Source organism: Malus sylvestris, chromosome 1 (assembly GCF_916048215.2).
Source record: "Malus sylvestris chromosome 1, drMalSylv7.2, whole genome shotgun sequence".
Classification (NCBI taxonomy): Eukaryota; Viridiplantae; Streptophyta; class Magnoliopsida; order Rosales; family Rosaceae; genus Malus; species Malus sylvestris.
In genome coordinates this window covers 10,548,640-10,568,308 of record NC_062260.1, presented here as the reverse complement: position 1 = coordinate 10,568,308, position 19,669 = coordinate 10,548,640, and the positions used below count along the sequence as shown (strand labels likewise).

At 42.9% G+C, this 19,669-nt stretch overlaps 1 protein-coding gene across 2 annotated transcripts; it reads left to right on the top strand.

Moving 5' to 3' along the window:
- The first annotated feature begins 7,998 nt into the window (after positions 1-7,998).
- Positions 7,999-19,021, top strand: LOC126620975 (14-3-3-like protein GF14 kappa). 2 transcript variants are annotated; one of them, XM_050289318.1, is made up of 4 exons: positions 7,999-8,595; positions 8,711-8,833; positions 17,586-17,702; positions 18,775-19,021. In XM_050289318.1, exons 1-4 carry the CDS (start codon positions 8,095-8,097, stop codon positions 18,796-18,798), a joined length of 765 nt encoding a protein of 254 aa, XP_050145275.1. In that variant the 5' UTR covers positions 7,999-8,094; the 3' UTR covers positions 18,799-19,021. The 2 variants fall into 2 exon arrangements, with proteins under 2 accessions (XP_050145275.1, XP_050145283.1); XM_050289326.1 differs by having other exon boundaries at positions 8,002-8,595; positions 18,778-19,021.
- Positions 19,022-19,669: the final 648 nt, after the last annotated feature.

The window sequence follows — 19,669 nt, the reverse complement described above, 5'->3', positions numbered from 1 at the left end:
AGGACATGAGGCTCTTCGCCTGCACGAGCCTAAATTGCATGGCACTAAGCTCCTGGTCTGCACGAGCATAAAAGGCAACACCAAAGCTCCTGGCCCGCAAGAGCATAAACTGTGTACAACAAAATCATCATCAAAATCACCATAAAAAAAAATTATCGCTCATTTGAACTACGTTTTGACTTGATCTCTTTCTTTGGAAGTATACGTAGGCAACTCGAGCATTCAATTTCGAGTTCAGTCACATAAAAAAAATAGGGGTTTGATTAAAGTTCATTGATGAAGGTCAATTTTATTACAAATTTATTTTGTGTAAAAAATAAATAAAAATGAAACATTTTGCAATTTTCTTTGTACGAAATTAAATTACAGTTTCGGGAAAAAAATGAATACATATGTTATTATGTATTTACAAAAAAAAAAAAAAAAAAAAAAAATATTTACATATGTTATTGTTATATTGTATTACAAAAAAAAAGAGAAAAAAAAAAGAGGGGGCGGCCCTAAAACTTTTTTATTCTTCTTCCCAAAATCAATGGGCCCAACTACAAATCCAGGCCCAAGCTCCAACTCATCTCCCTTACATCCATGCCCAGTGCTCGACGTTTTGTTATAGACTTGTACGGACGAAGCCCAGCCAAGTTCCTGTGCTCCCCAACAGCATGAAGAACGGCTTGATCGCTAATAACTCTGAAATGAAGTTGTCCACTCACACTGGTATCCACAGTGTGGCCCAGCAGCTCATGCTCTCCCCTAACTCTGCTCTTTGTCCTCCTGACCCAAGCCTATCATCGGCAAACCCAAAAATATAGGCCCATCATCTTCCCCACTCGGCTCTAAGCCTTCATCTCCGCTGGTCTCTCCTGCTTATCATCAACAGCTGCAAGACCACCTCAGGTCAGGCCCAGAACCACGGCCTCGATCCTTCCTTCTTCCACTTCATTCTATGACTTGCATCTCAACGTCGACTCTCCCTTCGCTCATTAGATTGCAAAGGTCGTAAATCAGGGGAAATTGGTGTCTGATGAGATCCATCGAGCGATTCCAAATCACCCACATGGCCTGTGCCCCGTCGATGGTCATGACTTTGTTGAAACACGGGGACAGAAATGAGATGCACGGCTGCGATTTGAACTCCTTGCAAGTGATTGGCTGCGGTGGTGCTCCGCTGGCGAATAGCGTGGTCGAGAAGCTGAGCATAGTTGCTGGTTTTTTGAGACTTTCTTGCTGGGTTTGAGAGATACACAGGGATTGTAGAGCCATGGCTGCGAGAGATGAAGCCACATCAGACAGGACCCAACTGCACTGCACATCTCTGCTACCAGGCTTCCATTAACAACAGGAACTTCTCCACTACTTTCCACCTTCTCTCTTTCTCTCTCTTATCCATTACCAGATTTAAATCACAATTTAGAGAGAGAAAATCAAACCCAAAGAGCAAAACCCACTCCCTTTCTCTATCTAAAAAAAAATCACATCATTTTTTGCAAAAGCTCCAACACTCTCTCGTTATATCCCCCTCTCTCTCTGTACATCTGCGCCTTTGTGTATTTTGTTTGCGATTTGAAACCCTAGGCATTTTGGATCCTGAGCTACATTTGGATGTGAAGGAGCATGCAGCACTTAGATCGGGTTATGGAGGAGTTTTCCGGTGACGGAGGTTTGACTCCGATGACGGATTACAGTAACGGACCGGTTCACAGCGCTACGTCGACACCGCTGCCGCTAACGGTGTCCGGATAGTTCAAGGAGGGGAAGAGCTCATCGTGGATGAGAGGATTCAGGAAACCGAGTATGGATGGCGACTAGTTGATAAACCTCTTGCACGGCTCGGATCCGATCAAGGTCGAGCTCAATCGGCTCAAGAATGAAGTCAGAGATAAGAACCGGGAGCTAGGAGAGGCACATGCTCAGATCAAGGCTCTCAAGCTCTCTGATAGAGCCAGAGAAAAAGCTTGTGAAGAGCTCACTGATGAGCTGTCAAAGGTGGAAGAAAAGCTGAAGTTAACTGAATCACTTCTAGAAAGCAAAAATCTTGAAAATCAAGCTTCCATGGCTGCTTAGTTCGCAGCTGAAGCTACTCTACGGAGTGTTCATCCTGCTCAAAAGAATGATGATATGCCTCCAATTGAAGCCATTCTTGCACCTCTAGAGGCTGAGCTAAAGCTTGCCCGACAAGAGATTGCGAAGCTTCAAGATGATAACAAAGCTTTGGATCACCTTACCAAATAAAAAGAAGCAACTTTACTTGAGGCCGAGAGGACTGTTCAGGTTGCCTTGGCTAAGGCCTCCATGGTGGATAACCTTCAAAATAAAAAGCAAGAGTTGATGAAACAGATAGAAATTTGTCAGGAAGAAAATAAGATTTTAGACAAGATGCATAGACAAAAGGTTGCTGAGAGAAGCAAGATGCAGACAGCGGCGTGGCAGCGGCTAGTTGGGCAGAGATTCTTAGTGGCGTGTGACCTTGTGGTGGGGCTCTCACTGGGTATAGAGGTAGAGTTGTGGCTGTCACTTATCCAGCGATTGCCGTGGAGCAAGGGTGTCTTTGGGGGAGCCTAGGAAATTGAAGTGGCGGAGTCTGTTGGCTGTGCTTAGTTGTGGTAGTAGTGGAGAATCAGATTCCGGAGAGGTTCATCTTCCATGGCAGAACAAGAGGATGGGTTTCTTCCTCTGTCTCCTCGCCTTCTTCTTCAGCCCTTAACGCACTTCCGTCCGTGCTCTCCATGCTCCTGCATCCAAACCTGCGAGTCCCTCATCTTCACTCTGGCTGCCATGATCAAAATCGACGAAGAACTTCAGTGACCGCCGTCAAACGACTAGCCGATCGTGAAGCTTGACGCTTTGCACTACCATAAAGCTTGACCCCAGCTCTCCGTCCGTCTTCGTCCTTCCTTGCAAATTCCTCAACCCGTCATCCAAATTTATACAAAAAAAATAAAAAATAAAAAATAATAAATAATAAATAATAAAAAAAATAAAAAATAAAATATGGTGGAACACTCCACCATGATTAAAGAAAAAAAAACAAAATAATAAAATAATAAAAATGATGATGAGGGAACATGGTGTGTCTGGCACCATATGAAAAAAAGGATAGTGGGTGCATGATTAAAAAAAAATGGGAAAGGAAGGTGGTGGTCCATCTGGCACCATGTGCAAGAAAAGAAAAGAAAAAAAAATTTATATATATAATGAAAAAAGCCTCATTTATTGATTTCTCTGAAAATTTACAGAAATGTACATTTTTACATTAGTCAAAAAAAAAAAAAAAAAAAGCAAACAGGAGGGAGCCTTCACGAAGGTTGCTCGTGTGAAGCTTCATCACTCGACGGAACTCCAGGAAGAAGAGGAGCCGGAGGTTGATCATTTGGAGCTTCATTACGCAGTACAGCCCCAGAAGACGAAGGTAACTGTTTTTGGAACAAACCCACAAACCTCTGATGATCAAGTAAAATATGACCATCAGATTCCTGCATCTGGTCAATCTTCTTCTTCATGTTTGTAGCATAGTTATGTGCGAGCCTGTGCAACTGTTTATTCTCATGCTTGAGCCCTCTAATCTCCTGTTTGAGACTCATCACTTTAGCCGCCAATGATTCAAATTGACGGGTTCGAGCAAATAGACGTTGGACCATATTAGACACAGAAGCTGCACACTGCACACTGAGAGCGAAAGAATCCTTAACAACCAACTCATCAGACCATTTGGAAAGTAGTCTGTTATCTTTGGGAGTGACAAGGTTCCGGGTCACCACCGCAGCAGTCATATCATTCTTCATCATTGAATCCCCAACGGTAAGAGGACTAGTAGGGGATATGAAGGATGAGCGCCATATGTTGTCTAGAGAATGCAGGACTACCTCTTCACCAAGGTTCAAGTCAAAACGACGGTTGGAGGGGCCAGACATTTTCAAAGGTGTTGAAGAAAGAAGAGGTCGGACAAATCAAGATCTTAGAAGTGCAAGAAGGGAGTTTCTACAAGCGAAAATTCAAGTGTGCTTTGAAATGAACTGCGTGCCTTTATAAAAATCAGCACTCGACGGGATTTCAGAGATCGAAGAGGCGAGCTTAGAATTCGAAAAGGCCAATTCAAAAAATCGAAGAGGTGCTAGCTTTCTCAAAAGTTGGGCTTGCTCAGAAACCACGGGCCAATCTTCATTTCCAGACTTGTCCGCACTTGTTACATGCAACCTCTGCACTCGACGGAGCTTAGAAATCGAAGAGGCTAATTCAAAAATCGAAGAGGCAAGCTTAGAAATCGAAGTGGCATCTTGCTTTTCCAGACGTGTCAGTACCCGTCACACGCAAACTCAGCTTTGCGGAAATCACGGGCAATTTGTCGAAGCGCCGATCCCAGATATCGAAGAGGCGCCAGTCTTTTTCAGCTATGTCAACACCTGTCACGTGCACACTCAGCTTGGCGGAAATTACGGACAATTTGTCAAAGATTTCTGATGAAGAAGAAAGCACGTGAAGCCATACTAATCAATCACTCAATGGTTGTCGACACGAGTGAAAGAATAGTACCTCTACAAGTATTAAAGAACTTCTTATAACTGTCCACCTTCACCCTCCATAGCAAGGCAGACATACAGAACATTTCTTCATCTCCGAAAATGCCTTCCCAACGAAGCCTCTCGAGTCACTCAATGTTCCTTATTCCTTTGGGTACCTCTACAAACAAATGACACCAAAGCAAAAGTATCTCATATCATTAGGGTAGAAAGCAAGAGTATCTCATATCATGCTTTCTCCATGTCCTTTCCTTTGTCCTTGTTCTTACCTGCAAAGACAAGGATAAAGAAAGCAATATGCCGGAACCTCCACTCAAACTCAGGTAAGGAATCGACTACATGGAACCTTTGCCTGGTTGCTTACCTGGCATTGCTCTCGAGTACTCGTCTTCAGCTGCTGATGTACTTCCGAAGAAGATGCCCCATTTACCTGGAGAACAAATAAAGCAAGTGAAAATGATACCTTGCAGCATGTGGAAACAACGTGCAGAAGAAACAAGCAGAGAAGAATGCAGCCTGTACAGTCAATTCAGCATAAGGAGTCTGAGTTGAGGAACTCAAGAAGCTGCCACATCTGCCTGGAGAACAAATAAGGAAATGTGGCATGCACAATCAACTCAGCAGAAGGAGTCCAAGTTGAAAAAAAAAATTAGAGAGAATAAGGGGTCTGAGTTGAATCCAAGAGCTCGAGAAGCTTTAATAACATATTGACGGCACCATCGCCAAAGAGCAAAGCCTCGCTGTGCAACGCTGTCAAATCGCCACCACTTCTTCGAAAGCAAGAGTATTTCATATCATGCTTTCTCCCTGTCCTTTTCTTTGTCCTTGTTCTTACCTGCGGGACAAGGAGAAAGAAAGCAATCAGACAGCACTTGGTATCAATCTTCCGATCTGGAACCGACTGCCTGGAACCCTTCCCTGATTGCTTACCTAGCACTGCTCTTGAAGTACCTATTATTTCAACATCTTATGCTTCCAGAAAAGATACCAAATCTGCCAGAAGAACAGATAAGGCAAGGGAAAATGATACATTGAAGCATGTGGAGACAAGCAGAACAAAGCACATGCCGATTCATCCGCTACTTCTTCAAAATCAAAAGTATCTCATATCATCAGGGTTGCAATCACTCTGGGTGGAGGACTCGTTTTGACCCTCAAATTCTTGGGTCGACTCGCTAAGCATTGTGGGCTGCACGGGCCGATTCACCACCCTTGAATCAAATCCTTAAAGATCAAGTCACCAACTGGAAGAAGAGCCCATCAATCTTGAAGATCATACCGTTGACCAAACTGCTCAGGTGTGAATTAGAAAGATTGAACAAAGCAACAAGTCGTCACTTTCACCTCGTGCCTGCTTGCCATGTGTTCGAGTCAACCTTCAAGAATCAAGCCTCAACGGTCCTTGAAGAAATATCCAGCTAAATTCAAGATCAAGCCTCGACAGCCCTTAAGGAAATCACAAGTTCGATTCAAGATCAAGCGTCCACCACCATTGCATCAAATCCAGTTCAAGAATAAGCTGTGGAAAGTCAACAATTGGAGGAATCCAAAAAATTCTCCAACCCAGTTCAAGATCAAAGCTGTGGAAAGTCAACAAGCACAAAAACAAATACGTGCCAATTCATCCACTACCAAAGCCAAAGATCATCTACCACATAAAGCTCCTTGTGGTCCAATTTCAACCTTTAAGATCAAGTCTCGACGGCCCTTGAAGAAATTTCAAACAAAGTTTAAGAACAAGCCTCAACGGCCCTTAAAGAAACTTTCAGCCCAATTCAAGATCAAGCCTCAACGGACCTTGAAGAAATCTCTAGCCCAATTCAAGATCAAGCTTCGATGGCCCTTGGATCGACATCTACATTAAGGGACTTCAAAACGCATCTCCTACACGCGACAAGCACATGTATACGACACGCCTTGAAGTGGGGGCATTTGTAGACATCGAAATTTCGGTGAAATAAATGTTGACCAATAGTTACAATTTCAACGCTCACGTGTCACATAAATTTTACACGTAGCGTGTGACTAAACGAAAAATCAAAATAAATCGGAAAAGTCATCAAATAGGAAACATGTCAACACCTGGCAGAAACGATTTATTTCATCTGCATATTATATTCAAAATTAGGCCTTGGAAAATTCTATAAATAGAAGCCATTTCATTCATTTTAGAAAAAATTCATAACCAATTCATAACCCATTCACCTCACACCAAAACCTTGAAGCTTTGAAACTCCAAAGCTCCCAAGCAAATCCCGAAGGATCAAGAAAGCTCTCTTCGTTCTTCGTCAACCTAACCTTCAAGATCAAGCCCAACGGCCCTTTGAAGGAACTTCCACCAATTCAAGATCAAGCCCCGACGGCCCTTGAAGAAAGCGTTCATCGTTCATCATTCGTTTATCCTAAGATCAAGCCTCAACGACCCTTTGGATCAACAACATCAACAAATCCACACATATAAAGCCCAAAAGCCCTTGAAGATCCATTCATCAACTGTTCATCAAGATCAAGCCCCAAAGGCCCTTGAAGATCCGTTCATCAACAGTTTTTCAAGATCAAGCCCAAAAGCCCTTGAAGATCCATCCATCAATTGTTCATCAAGATCAAGCCTCAAAAGCCCTTGAAGATCCGTTCATCACCATCATTCAAGATCAAGCCTCAACGGTCCTTGAAGAAACTTTCAACCGTTCATCTAAGATCAAGCCTCGACGGCCCTTGGATCAATCGCACATCCACAAATACACACCTTACGGAGATCGAATCAGAGGATCAAATTTGAGAGAGATCGTAACCCAAAATCATCAAATACAAAATATTATTTTGTACACGTGTTCTTGTCTTGTTTGTCGCAGGAAAATTTCGTGTTTACACACATCTCATAGTTCAATTTTGGTTGAATAGCCTTAATCAATCATCACCCCAATTGTATTACGAAGTGAAGAGGTCCTTAAAGTAGTCCAGGATAACCAACTCGAAGTGTAGATAATATCGTTTGTTAAAAAAAATCAACAATTATATTAGATTGGTGTAAGGAGTACGTGAATTTTTTTTCGTTATTATTTTCTTTTAATGTGACTGTTACACTGCCACGTTTTTACATCTCTGAATATGGACTGACGTTGGATCAGAACCAAACGAAAACAACAGAAATCCGTAACTAAAGTCCATTGGGCTTTTTGTGGGCCTGTAGAAACTGACCATTGAAAATACAACGACCTGGCCTCCTGGCCCAAGCCAGCCATCGCCGAAATTTGACCTTTTTCGAGATCCAAATTTGTTCCCACGTTCTATCCTGTTCTCATAATTGTGGTCCAATCGGACAACCACAAACCCCTCCTACGCCCAAGACAACGCTACTCGTTACCCCCGTCATCCAAACGACGACGTTTGATGTCCCAAACGATCCCCTTAGCGAGTATCAAACAATTTCATACTCTCAGTAGTAGGCCAAGCCCCAGCAGTAATCGTATCCTTTTCAAACCAAGTTGTTCAAAATCAAACGAATCTCAACCCGTCTCGCTCTCCGGTCGCACTCACCTCTTCCTCCTCTCTCCAACTCTTTCGCTGCTCAGCTCCTCCAATGGCTTCCGCCGTCCCAGAAAACCTCAGCCGCGAACAGTACGTGTACCTGGCGAAGCTCGCCGAGCAGGCCGAGCGCTACGAGGAGATGGTGAGCTTCATGGAGAAGCTGGTGGTGGGCTCCACCGCCGCCGGGACCGAGCTGACGGTGGAGGAGCGCAATCTGCTCAGCGTCGCCTATAAGAACGTCATCGGCTCGCTCCGCGCCGCCTGGCGCATAATCTCGTCCATCGAGCAGAAGGAGGAAGGCCGTCGCAACGAGGAGCACGTGGCGCTCGTCAAGCAGTACAAATCCAAGGTGGAGACTGAGCTCTCCGCCATCTGCGCTGGAATCCTGAAGCTCCTGCAATCGCACCTTGTTCCTTCGGCGACCACCGGAGAGTCCAAGGTCTTCTACTTGAAGATGAAGGGCGATTATCATCGATACCTCGCCGAGTTCAAAAATGGCGACGAGAGGAAGACCGCCGCCGAGGACACCATGGTTGCATACAAGGCTGCTCAGGTACTTGATTAATCTCTCTCCGTTTTCACGTTTTCGAAATTCAGTTAATTATCATTTTAATTTTGCTTAATTAGATTCGATTTGATTCAATTTGATTCGTAATTTTGTATTTAAGGATATTGCGGTGAGTGATTTAGCGCCCACGCATCCAATAAGGTTGGGGCTGGCGCTCAACTTTTCGGTGTTTTACTACGAGATCCTCAACTCCTCGGAGAAAGCTTGTAGCATGGCTAAACAGGTTTGGACTGGTTATGAAATTCTTCATTTTATTGATTTAAAAACTTGTAGTTCTTTGTTTGTTTTTCATTTTGTAATACTTGATCATATATGGATGAAAGAGGAAACACTGGAGGATGTTGAATTCGACAATGCGTGTGAAAAAAGTCGATTGCTTTTACCTGTCTAGTTATTTGTTTGTTTGGAATTAAGGCACCTTCGTATGCATGGATTCGAATAAGTATTGGAAGATGCAAGCTAAAATAGCTTTGTTTACAGTAAAAGTCTTTCAGTTAGTCTGAGGAAACAGTTGAAGTAGTTGTATTTTGCTCCATGAGTGCTACAACTGTATGCTATTCTGGACAGAGGTCACCAGGCATTATCATCGTAAAACCATTACTTCTTTCCGTATTTTGGATCTTAGCCGCCAAATATTTACATTTTATTTAAAAAGTAGAAGGATGTTTCTTTTGATTGGATAAATCTTTAGCAGTGATTTAACGCTCCAGCCTGGCCTCCTCCATGCCCTTGAATTTCAAAAATCTTGTCAATCTTTTTGTTTTCCACATCCCCATATTTTGGCAACAATCAACAACAACAACAACAACAAAGCCTTTTCCCACTAAGTGGGGTCGGCTATATGAATCCTAGAACGCCATTGCGCTCGGTTTTGTGTCATGTCCTCCGTTAGATCCAAGTACTCTAAGTCTTTTCTTAGAGTCTCTTCCAAAGTTTTCCTAAGTCTTCCTCTACCCCTTCGGCCCTGAACCTCTGTCCCGTAGTCACATCTTCGAACCGGAGCGTCAGTCGGCCTTCTTTGCACATGTCCAAATCACCGGAGCTGATTTTCTCTCATCTTTCCTACAATTTCGGCTACTCCTACTTTACCTCGGATATCCTCATTCCCAATCTCATCCTTTCTCGTGTGCCCACACATCCCACGAAGCATCCTCATCTCCGCTACACCCATTTTGTGTACGTGTTGATGCTTCACCGCCCAACATTCTGTGCCATACAACATCGCTGGCCTTATTGCCGTCCTATAAAATTTTCCCTTGAGCTTCAGTGGCCTACGACGGTCACACAACACGCCGGATGCACTCTTACACTTCATCCATCCAGCTCGTATTCTATGGTTGAGATCTCCATCTAATTCTCCGTTCTCTTGCAAGATAGATCCTAGGTAGCGAAAACAGTCGCTTTTTGTGATCTCGTTAGATTGCTCCGGTCATTAGTGTGGATAAGTATATAAATGGATAGAGATAGGAAAGCAAACACAAGATGTACGTGGTTCACCCAGATTGGCTACGTCCACGGAATAGAAGAGTTCTCATTAATTGTGAAGGGTTTACACAAGTACATAGGTTCAAGCTCTCCTTTAGTGAGTACAAGTGAATGATTTAGTACAAATGACATTAGGAAATATTGTGGGAGAATGATCTCGTAATCACGAAACTTCTAAATATCGGAGTGTGGTGTCGTCTTGACTTGCCTTATCTGTCTCATAGGTAGATGTGGCATCTTCTCTGGACGTACTCTTCCTCCATCCAGGGGTGGTATCTTTAACTGGTGGAGATGCACAAGGTAATGTATCAATTTCACTTGAAGCTTACTTGTAGTTTCAGGCTTGGTCAAGCGCGATACAAACCATGTAGTAGGAGTCCCCCAAGTCGCCGAGCTAGGGGGTCTGCTGAAAGAGGTGACAGACAAGGTAAGCAATCAGAGCTCCGACTGATTGTTCACCTTCTCCCCATCTTGCAGCAGCATGAAGGATAAAGAGAAGAAAAATGAGAAGAGATGATATGAGATACTTTTGCTTTTGAAGAAGTAACTTTCCACAGGCTTATTCTTGAACTGAGCTGGAGGGTTTTCTGGTTTCCTCCAGAGTATAAGGCCAACTGAAGAATTTGAGGGTCAAAACAAGTCCATCAAATCTAGAGTACGTTCCACCCTGCTGATATGGGATACTTTTGCTTTTGACAGAGTAATGGATGTATCGGCACGTGTGCTGTTACGCTTGTCTCCACATGCTTCCTTGTATCCTTCGCACTTGCCCTATCTGTTCCTCAAGCAGATGCGGAATCTTCCCTGGAAACATAAGATGTTGAAGATGAGTACTCGAGAGCAATGCTAGGTAAGTAATCAGGTAAGGGGTTCCAGGCAGTCAGTTCCTGGCTGGAAGCTTGATTCCAAGTGCTGACTGATTGCTCTCTCTCCTTGTCTTGCAGGTAAAAACAAGGCCAAAAGAAAAGACAGGGAAAAAGCATGATATGGGATACTCTTGCTTTTAACCCTGATGATATGAGATATTCTTGCTCTAGTATAGCTTGTTTGCAGAGGTATTATCGGGGGGAAAGAAAGCTGAATATTTCGAAAGGCTTCGTTGGGAGTGCCCTCTCAGATATGATGAAGGGTTGAGCATTTTTGCAGGTCTGCCTGTCCGTTGGGGATGGAGGTCCACATATATAGGAGTCTCCCTAACAACAAGTAGTAATGCTATTCCTTTACCCTGCTTGGTCATAGCACGGTAGTGGGAGCTGCCAGTTTCACATGTTTTAACTCTGTCAGAGCACTTTGAAAAAGTGGTCTGTGGTATCTGGCTCTCGAGATTCGGAGAACGATGCCTCTTCGATTTTTGAGAAAGCAATCATGCTCGGGGTCTGGCTCTCGAGATTCGGAGAGCAGTGTCTCTTCGATTTTTGAGGAAATAATCATGTTGGGAGTCTGGCTCTCGAGATTCGGAGGGCGGTGCCTCTTCGATTTTGGAGCAAGCAATCCTGTTGGGAGTGTTGTCTCGAATGTGAGTAAAGGTTGGGCATGTTTGCTAGTCTACCTTGCCACGAAGCACAAAGGTTGACACACAGGGACTTTCCAATTATCCAGCAATGGTACTGTTCCTTTACCCTCTCTTCGCTTTTGAGAAAGTAGTCATGTTGGGAGTCTGGCTCTTGAGATTCGGAGGACGGTGCCTCTTCGATTTTGGAGCAAGCAATCTTGTTGGGAGTGTTTTCTCGAATGCGAGTAAAGGTTGGGCATGTTTGCTAGTCTACCTTGCCACGAAGCACAGAGGTTGACACACAGGGACTTTCCAATTATCCAGCAGTGGTACTGTTCCTTTACCCTTGTGGGTAATAATATGGTAGCTAGACCTTCAAAATTTATGTGTCTAAACTTTGCTAGTGCTGTTTCTTTGCTATTCTTTTACCTTTCTTGGTCAGAGCGATGTAGTGGGAGCTGCAAGCTTCACGTGCTCAACTTTGGCAGAGAACTTTGGCAAAGTTATCTGTGGTACCCATGAGCTATTGTTGCGTGTGGGAAGTGGGTGATTGAACAGTAAGATTCATGTGCTTTCTACTTCACCAGAAGTCTTCGACAGAATGCCCATAATTTCTGCAAAGCTGAGTGTGCGTGTGACAGGTGCTGACAAGGCTAGAAAAGTAGGTGCCTCTTCGATTTCTGAGATCGGCCCTCGTGGTCTCTGAGCAGCCCATCTTTTGAGAAAGCGAGCGCCTCTTCGATTGATTCGGAGAACGATGCCTCATCGATTTTTGAGAAAGCAATCATGCTGGGGGTCTGGCTCTCAAAGATTCGGGGAGCAGTGTCTCTTCGATTTTTGAGAAAGTAATCATGTTGGGAGTCTGGCTCTCGAGATTCGGAGGGCGGTGCCTCTTCGATTTTGGAGCAAGCAATCTTGTTGGGAGTGTTTTCTCAAATGTGAGTAAAGGTTGGGCATGTTTGCTAGTCTACCTTGCCACGAAGCACAGAGGTTGACACACAGGGACTTTCCAATTATCCAGCAATGGTACTGTTCCTTTACCCTCTCTTCGATTTTTAAGAAAGTAGTCATGTTGGGAGTCTGGCTCTCGAGATTCGGAGGACGGTGCCTCTTCGATTTTGGAGCAAGCAATCTTATTGGGAGTGTTTTCTCGAATGTGAGTAAAGGTTGGGCATGTTTGCTAGTCTACCTTGCCACGAAGCACAGAGGTTGACACACAGGGACTTTCCAATTATCCAGCAGTGGTACTGTTCCTTTACCCTTGTGGGTAATAATATGGTAGCTAGACCTTCAAAATTTATGGGTCTAAACTTTGTTAGTGCTGTTTCTTTGCTATTCTTTTACCCTTCTTGGTCAGAGCGATGTAGTGGGAGCTGCAAGCTTCACGTGCTCAACTTTGGCAGGGAACTTTGGCAAAGTTATCTGTGGTACCCATAAGCTATTGTTGCATGTGGGAAGTGGGTGATTGAACAGTAAGATTCATGTGTTTTCTACTTCCCCAGAAGTCTTCGACAGAATGCCCATAATTTCCGCAAAGCTGAGTGTGCGTGTGACAGGTGCTGACAAGGCTGGAAAAGTAGGTGCCTCTTCGATTTCTGAGATCGGCCCTCGTGGTCTCTGGGGAGCCCAGCTTTTGAGAAAGCGAGCGCCTCTTCAATTTCTGAGATCGGCCTTTGTGGTCTTTGTGCAGCCCAACTTTTGAGAAAGCAAACGCCTCTTCGATTTCTGAGATCAACCCTCGTGATCTCTAAGCAGCCCAGCTTTTGAGAAAGCAAACGCCTCTTCGATTTCTGAGCAGGCGCCTCTTCGATTTCTGAAGCTCCGTCGAGTGCAGATTTTTATAGGGGCTGGCATTAAGTTCCAAAGCACACTTGAATCTCCACCAGTAGAAGCTTCATTCTGGCACTTCTAAGATCTTGATTTGTCCGACCTCTTCTCTCTTCAACACCTTTGAAAATGTCTGGCCCCTCCGACCGTCGTTTTGACTTGAACCTTGTTGAAGAGGCAGCCCCGCCTTCTCCAGACAACATATGGCGCCCATCCTTCGTCTCCCCTACTGGTCCTCTTACCGTTGGGGATTCCGTGATGAAGAATGATATGACCGCTGCGGTGGTGGCCAGGAACCTTCTCACTCCCAAAGATAACAGACTACTTTCCAAACGGTCTGATGAGTTAGCTGTTAAGGATTCGCTGGCTCTCAGTGTTCAGTGTGCACGTTCTGTGTCTAATATGGCCCAACGCCTATTTGCTCGAACCCGCCAAGTTGAATCATTGGCGGCTGAAGTGATGAGTCTCAAACAGGAGATTAGAGGGCTCAAGCATGAGAATAAACAGTTGCACCGGCTCGCACATGACTATGCTACAAACATGAAGAGGAAGCTTGACCAGATGAAGGAAACTGATGGTCAGGTTTTACTTGATCATCAGAGATTTGTGGGTTTGTTCCAAAGGCATTTATTGCCTTCGTCTTCTGGGGCTGTACCGCGTAATGAAGCTCCGAATGATCAACCTCTGATGCCTCCTCCTTCTAGGGTTCTGTCCAGTACTGAGGCTCCAAATGATCCCCCTCCGGTGCCTTCTCTTTCTGGGGCTCTACCGACTGCTGAGACTTCTCCTAAGCCACCTTTGTGAAGGCTCCCTCTTGTGTGTTTATTTTGACTCATGTATATGTACATATTTGTAGCTTATCGGGGATATCAATAAATAAGTTTTCCTTCATTTCAACGTATTGTGTTAAATACACCAAAGCCTTCTTCGCTAAGTTCTTTGAATTTTCTTTTGTTGAAGCTTGTATGTTGAAGCTTTCTGAGTGGAGCATGTAGGTTGGGGTAGTGTTCCCTTAATTTCCCGAGTGAGGAAAACTTTTCGGTTGGAGACTTGGAAAATCCAAGTCACTGAGTGGGATCGGCTATATGAATCTTAGAACGCCATTGTGCTCGATCCTGTGTCATGTCCTTCGTTAGATCCAAGTACTCTAAGTCTTTTCTTAGAGTCTCTTCCAAAGTTTTCCTAGGTCTTCCTCTACCCCTTCGGCCCTGAACCTCTGTCCCATAGTCGCATCTTCTAATCGGAGCGTCAGTAGGCCTTCTTTGCACATGTCCAAACCACCGTAACCGATTTTCTCTCATCTTTCCTTCAATTTCGGCTACTCCTACTTTACCCCGGATATCCTCATTCCTAATCTTATCCTTTCTCGTGTGCCCACACATCCAACGAAGCATCCTCATCTCCGCTACACCCATTTTGTGTACGTGTTGATGTTTCACCGCCCAACATTCTGTGCCATACAGCATCGCCGGCCTTATTGCCGTCCTATAAAATTTTCCCTTGAGCTTCAGTGGCATACGGCGGTCACACAACACGCCGGATGCACTCTTCCACTTCATCCATCCAGCTTGTATTCTATGGTTGAGATCTCCATCTAATTCTCCGTTCTTTTGCAAGATAGATCCTAGGTAACGAAAACGGTCGCTTTTTGGTATTTCTTGATCTCCGATCCTCACCCCTAACTCGTTTTGGCCTCCATTTTATTTTATCCTTTTTCTTTCTGGCTATTTTTGGGCTGGGAGACCACCATGATATTTTCTTTTTGATTTTATATAATTGAATATGAATAACCTATCGCCAAAATCTCCCAAACTTCCTCTATATTGCCAGTTTATCACGCATCAGTCTGAAATAAGCACAAACACCAGTACAAATGAAATGAAGGAGTTTCGAACCGCTCCCACCATTTAGTTACTCTTTGAACACCTCTCCCAACTGTGCTCATGCGCATTTGTGTCATTTATGTTAAGTGTATTTGTTGTCAAAGAATTAGGCTAGCAGACCAATTTGTGGCTTAATCGACACATAAATGATTGTTAATCTAGACACATATTCTTTTGTACTTAAAAACTGCTATTCGCATGCATATTACCACATAAGTCTTATAAATTGTTATTGTGGTGTATTTGATCAAATTTCAATAACTGGTAAACATTTTCTGAGTGTACTTGTCTGCACACCATTGTATTCACTTGAACTCACTGCACAATTTAGTTCCTCCTATTTTTTTTGTCCATACAGTTTCATTGAAAGTTTCCATTTTGTTCTAACAATTTCCATTGTTTCTCTTGAATTCATACTGGTATCTATAATCGACGTCTCCAATAAAAGTTGCATGTTTTGGACCTTTGATATTTTCGTTGGGGACAAGGTCATAAATATTTTAATGGCAAAATAAAAAGATTTTTAAGACCTTGTCCTCGTCAGTATTTGGGGATTCTGGCATGTGTTGGGTGGAAAGACATATTGCATTACATCACACATGCTTGGGGTAAGGCACTATAAATTAGCATTTATAATTTGGTATAAATTAACTCAACTTCTTGTGAGAAGCAGTATGACATTAGCGCATCAAGGCAGGCTACGATTTGGTTGTGATTCTTTATAGTATCTTCAGTAATTGCTGCGTTCAACATAGTTTGATTATTACTTTGGAGACATGAAAAGTATGTCTTTGTATGCTATATGCTAATGGTAGTTTTGGTAGAGCTAGTGGCAGGAAAGAACTTTGACTATCTTGTTCCAAGGGGTGTCTGATTAAATTTATTCATCAAGAGAATTTCTCCTTTTCCCTTGGGTTTCTTTTGCTTGCATTTTCAGATAGATGATTGGGAATTATGTGTCTATACATGGGAAGAAGGGAAAATGTTAACTAGGGGAACTATAAAGAGACCAACCAGCTAGGAAAGAAGCTAAGCTTCATAGTGAGTGGCACCAGTTAGCAAGACAAACCAAAAGCAGGAGACATGGATTGAATTGACTAGGAATAGAATAGTTATGCAGCAATATCACTTTTCCTCAATACCCTATGTGTGCTCTTCTATGTGACATACATGCAAAACATAAATTATCGCATGGACTTTACAGTATGTTAATATGGTCAATGCTCTGCAGTGTTCCAAGACATTAGAAATTGGAATTCTGCATCCATATGTCTGTGAGTGCGAGGGGCTTTCTTCTCAGTTGAGGTATATTCTAGTTATAGGAAAGCGAAAGAGGCAAAGTGCTAATTAATAGTTTTAGAACTTTAGAGGGTAAGTACAAGAGCTAAGCCAAGTACATTTTGGCATCAACTAAAAGACAACTTGAGGCTACCAATAATTCCCCCCAAACTATAATGGTCGGAGCAACAAACCCAACCCAATGACTGCCACAGAGTGCATGCTTTCACATGAAGTGATAATCAAGCTCAATGGGCTTGGTCCGAGTTTGGAAAACAGGACCTGGAACCATCTTCGCGGCATTGAGATTGTCAAACTGGAGCTAATGAGAAGGGTGGAAATCCAAACAATCCCGGCACAAGTTTGGAAGTGAGTAGTGCACTTGAACAAGAGTCGGTAGGCTCTTTTTTGGCACTACAGATAATCAGGTTGGAATAAAAAAAAACATAGAAACCAGAAGTTGCAAACTGAGACAACCAAGCCCAATTAACATTAGAGAAAGCATAAACAGCTAAAGTACTAGAAGATAGCCAAAGGCTAATAGTACATCCGAAGTTGCATGAGACACTGTAGAATGTGGCTTTAGCCACAAGATGTGGGATCCATACACTCACAGATTGGGCAGCATGATGAACTGCATACTAGGATGATGAACAAGCATAGATTTTGTTTATTAAACTCTCTAATATTGTTTTAAAGTTTTGATTTGTTTTTAGTTACTTGTATTCATCTCAACTAGGTTGCATATACTAGTTATAGGAATGTGTAATGGCCGAATTAATAGTTAGATGGAAAAATACAGATTAATTAAAAATTACAGGAAAGTGTAAAGATGTACTTTATAATAAACTAAAGCCAAAATGCATTTTTGGCATTTACGCTGAGAAGGCTACACCTCGTTCTTTGTTTTGTCATTTGTACTTTGGTAATACTGGAGGATGATTCAACATATCAGCTCTGAATAACGTGAAAATCTCTAGATTTTTTAAAATACCTTTTGTTATATGCAGGCTTTTGAGGAAGCTATTGCTGAACTTGATACACTGGGAGAGGAATCGTACAAGGATAGCACTTTGATTATGCAACTGCTGAGGGACAACCTCACTCTTTGGACTTCAGATTTGCAGGTCAGTGCTACTTTTAGATAAAATATTAAGTAACTTCAGCACGATTTGTGTAGAGGGGGATGTGCACAACAAACATTATTTTTCTGTAGCACTTAAAAGCTATAATTTGGCCTGTAACTTTACTGTTGAATGAAAAATTGTTAAGAAAAAGAAGGTAGAGCATCATCTCTCTTGAAACCGCAAAATCAAATGTAGAATATCATGATATACGGTTTGAATTTTGATGCAACAACAACAACAAAGCCTTTTCCCACTAAGTGGGGTCGGCTATATGAATCCTAGAACACCACTGCGCTCGGTTCTGTGTCATGTCCTCCGTTAGACCCTGACCTCTGTCCCGTAGTCGCATCTTCTAACCGGAGCATCAGTAGGCCTTCTTTGCACATGTCCAAACCACTGTAACCGATTTTCTCTCATCTTTCCTTCAATTTCGACTCCTCATACTTTACCTCGTATCCTCATTCCTAATCTTATCCTTTCTCGTGTGCCCACACATCTAACGAAGCATCCTCATCTCCGCAACACCCATTTTATGTACGTGTTGATGCTTCACCGCCCAACATTCTGTCCTATACAGTATCGCCGACCTTATTGCCGTCCTATAAAATTTTCCCTTGAGCTTCAATGGTATACGGCGGTCACACAACACGCCGGATGCACTATTCCACTTCATCCATCCAGCTTGTATTGTATGGTTGAGGTCTCCATCTAATTCTCCGTTCTTTTGCAAAGATAGATCCTAGGTAGTGCAAGTGGTTGCTCTTTGGCACTTCCTGATCTCCGATCCTCACCCCTAACTCATTTGGGCCTCCATTTGCACTGTCCTTGATGCATAAAGTACCATGTAAATATGTTTTTAATGCGCTATGTAAATAAGAACTAAAAAAAGGTTTGCTTCCAATGCAAGCATGCTGTCCTTTAGTTTGCGATCTTAGTAATCGGATGTGGTACAAACCCAACGATATTAAGGTTTTGTTCTAGCTTTCTAAGCCTGGAATATTTATTTGATTCTTGGTGTATTTTTATAGTTCCGTTTTTCTTCTTTCTAAATATAATTTTGTTGGGATTCAAGCAGGAGCAGATGGACGAGGCTTAAGCACGGGATTGTTACGCTCCTTGAGGGAGGTGGGCTTGAATGTCATAAATATTCTGTAATCTGCAGACAACTCTATTTACATTGATGTCCTTATGTGCATACCATATGCTCATGTTGACCTGTTTCCTTCTAATTTGTTTGGCTTGGTAATGCGAGTAGTATATGATGATTCCTAGTACCTTTTTTTTTGGCTTGATTAATGATTCCTGGTATTTTTGTGCTCCGATTTTTTGTATATGGTCCTTTGAAATCTGTCACTTTTTATGATTCCTAGTACCTTAGTTGCCTCATTTTGAAGGTGTAAAGTCGTGTCAACCAAGTATTTTTTTCGTGGAGCCTGAAAATGCTTCTCATGAACCTGATGAAGCTGCTTGTTTGATTCAATTTAGGATGATTTTCATTTAAGAAATGGGTTTGTGTGCCGAGGAGAGTTTAGTCATCTCTTTATTTGTTGCTAATCATTTCATTTCAACAATATCTACTTGCCGCTTGGTATTACGGTTCAAGTTTGTGTGGGAGGTCTTAGTTTGGATCTCCCTAGTTCGAGACACTAATTTATAATGACCAAAGCCTAAAATTCTACCCTCTATATATCGTTATAAACAATCTTAATATTTATCTTAGGCAAAGTAGGAGAAACTCCTGGGTGTGGAATTCCCGGCCTTGATGCTGCCCAAGTTCGTGCTCAAAACACCTTCCGGTCCCATCCCCTTGTGTCCGGTGATCTATACGCGGCCTGAATACTTTCTTGCTAAGTTGTCGGAAATTTAACTATGCTCCGGTGTACCGTGTACCTCAAAAAATCTGTGATTTGCAATTACCAAGGTATCTTCTCATGAATGATGAATCTTTGTGGAATTGTAAGCTGCTC

Coding starts and splice junctions, on each gene's coding strand:
- LOC126620975 (XM_050289318.1), top strand. CDS start 8,095: ATGGCTTCCGCCGTCCCAGAAAACCTCAGCCGCGAACAGTACGTGTAC. Junction 8,596..8,710: donor TTGCATACAAGGCTGCTCAG/GTACTTGATTAA, acceptor TTTGTATTTAAG/GATATTGCGGTGAGTGATTT. Junction 17,703..18,774: donor TTTGGACTTCAGATTTGCAG/GTCAGTGCTACT, acceptor TTGGGATTCAAG/CAGGAGCAGATGGACGAGGC.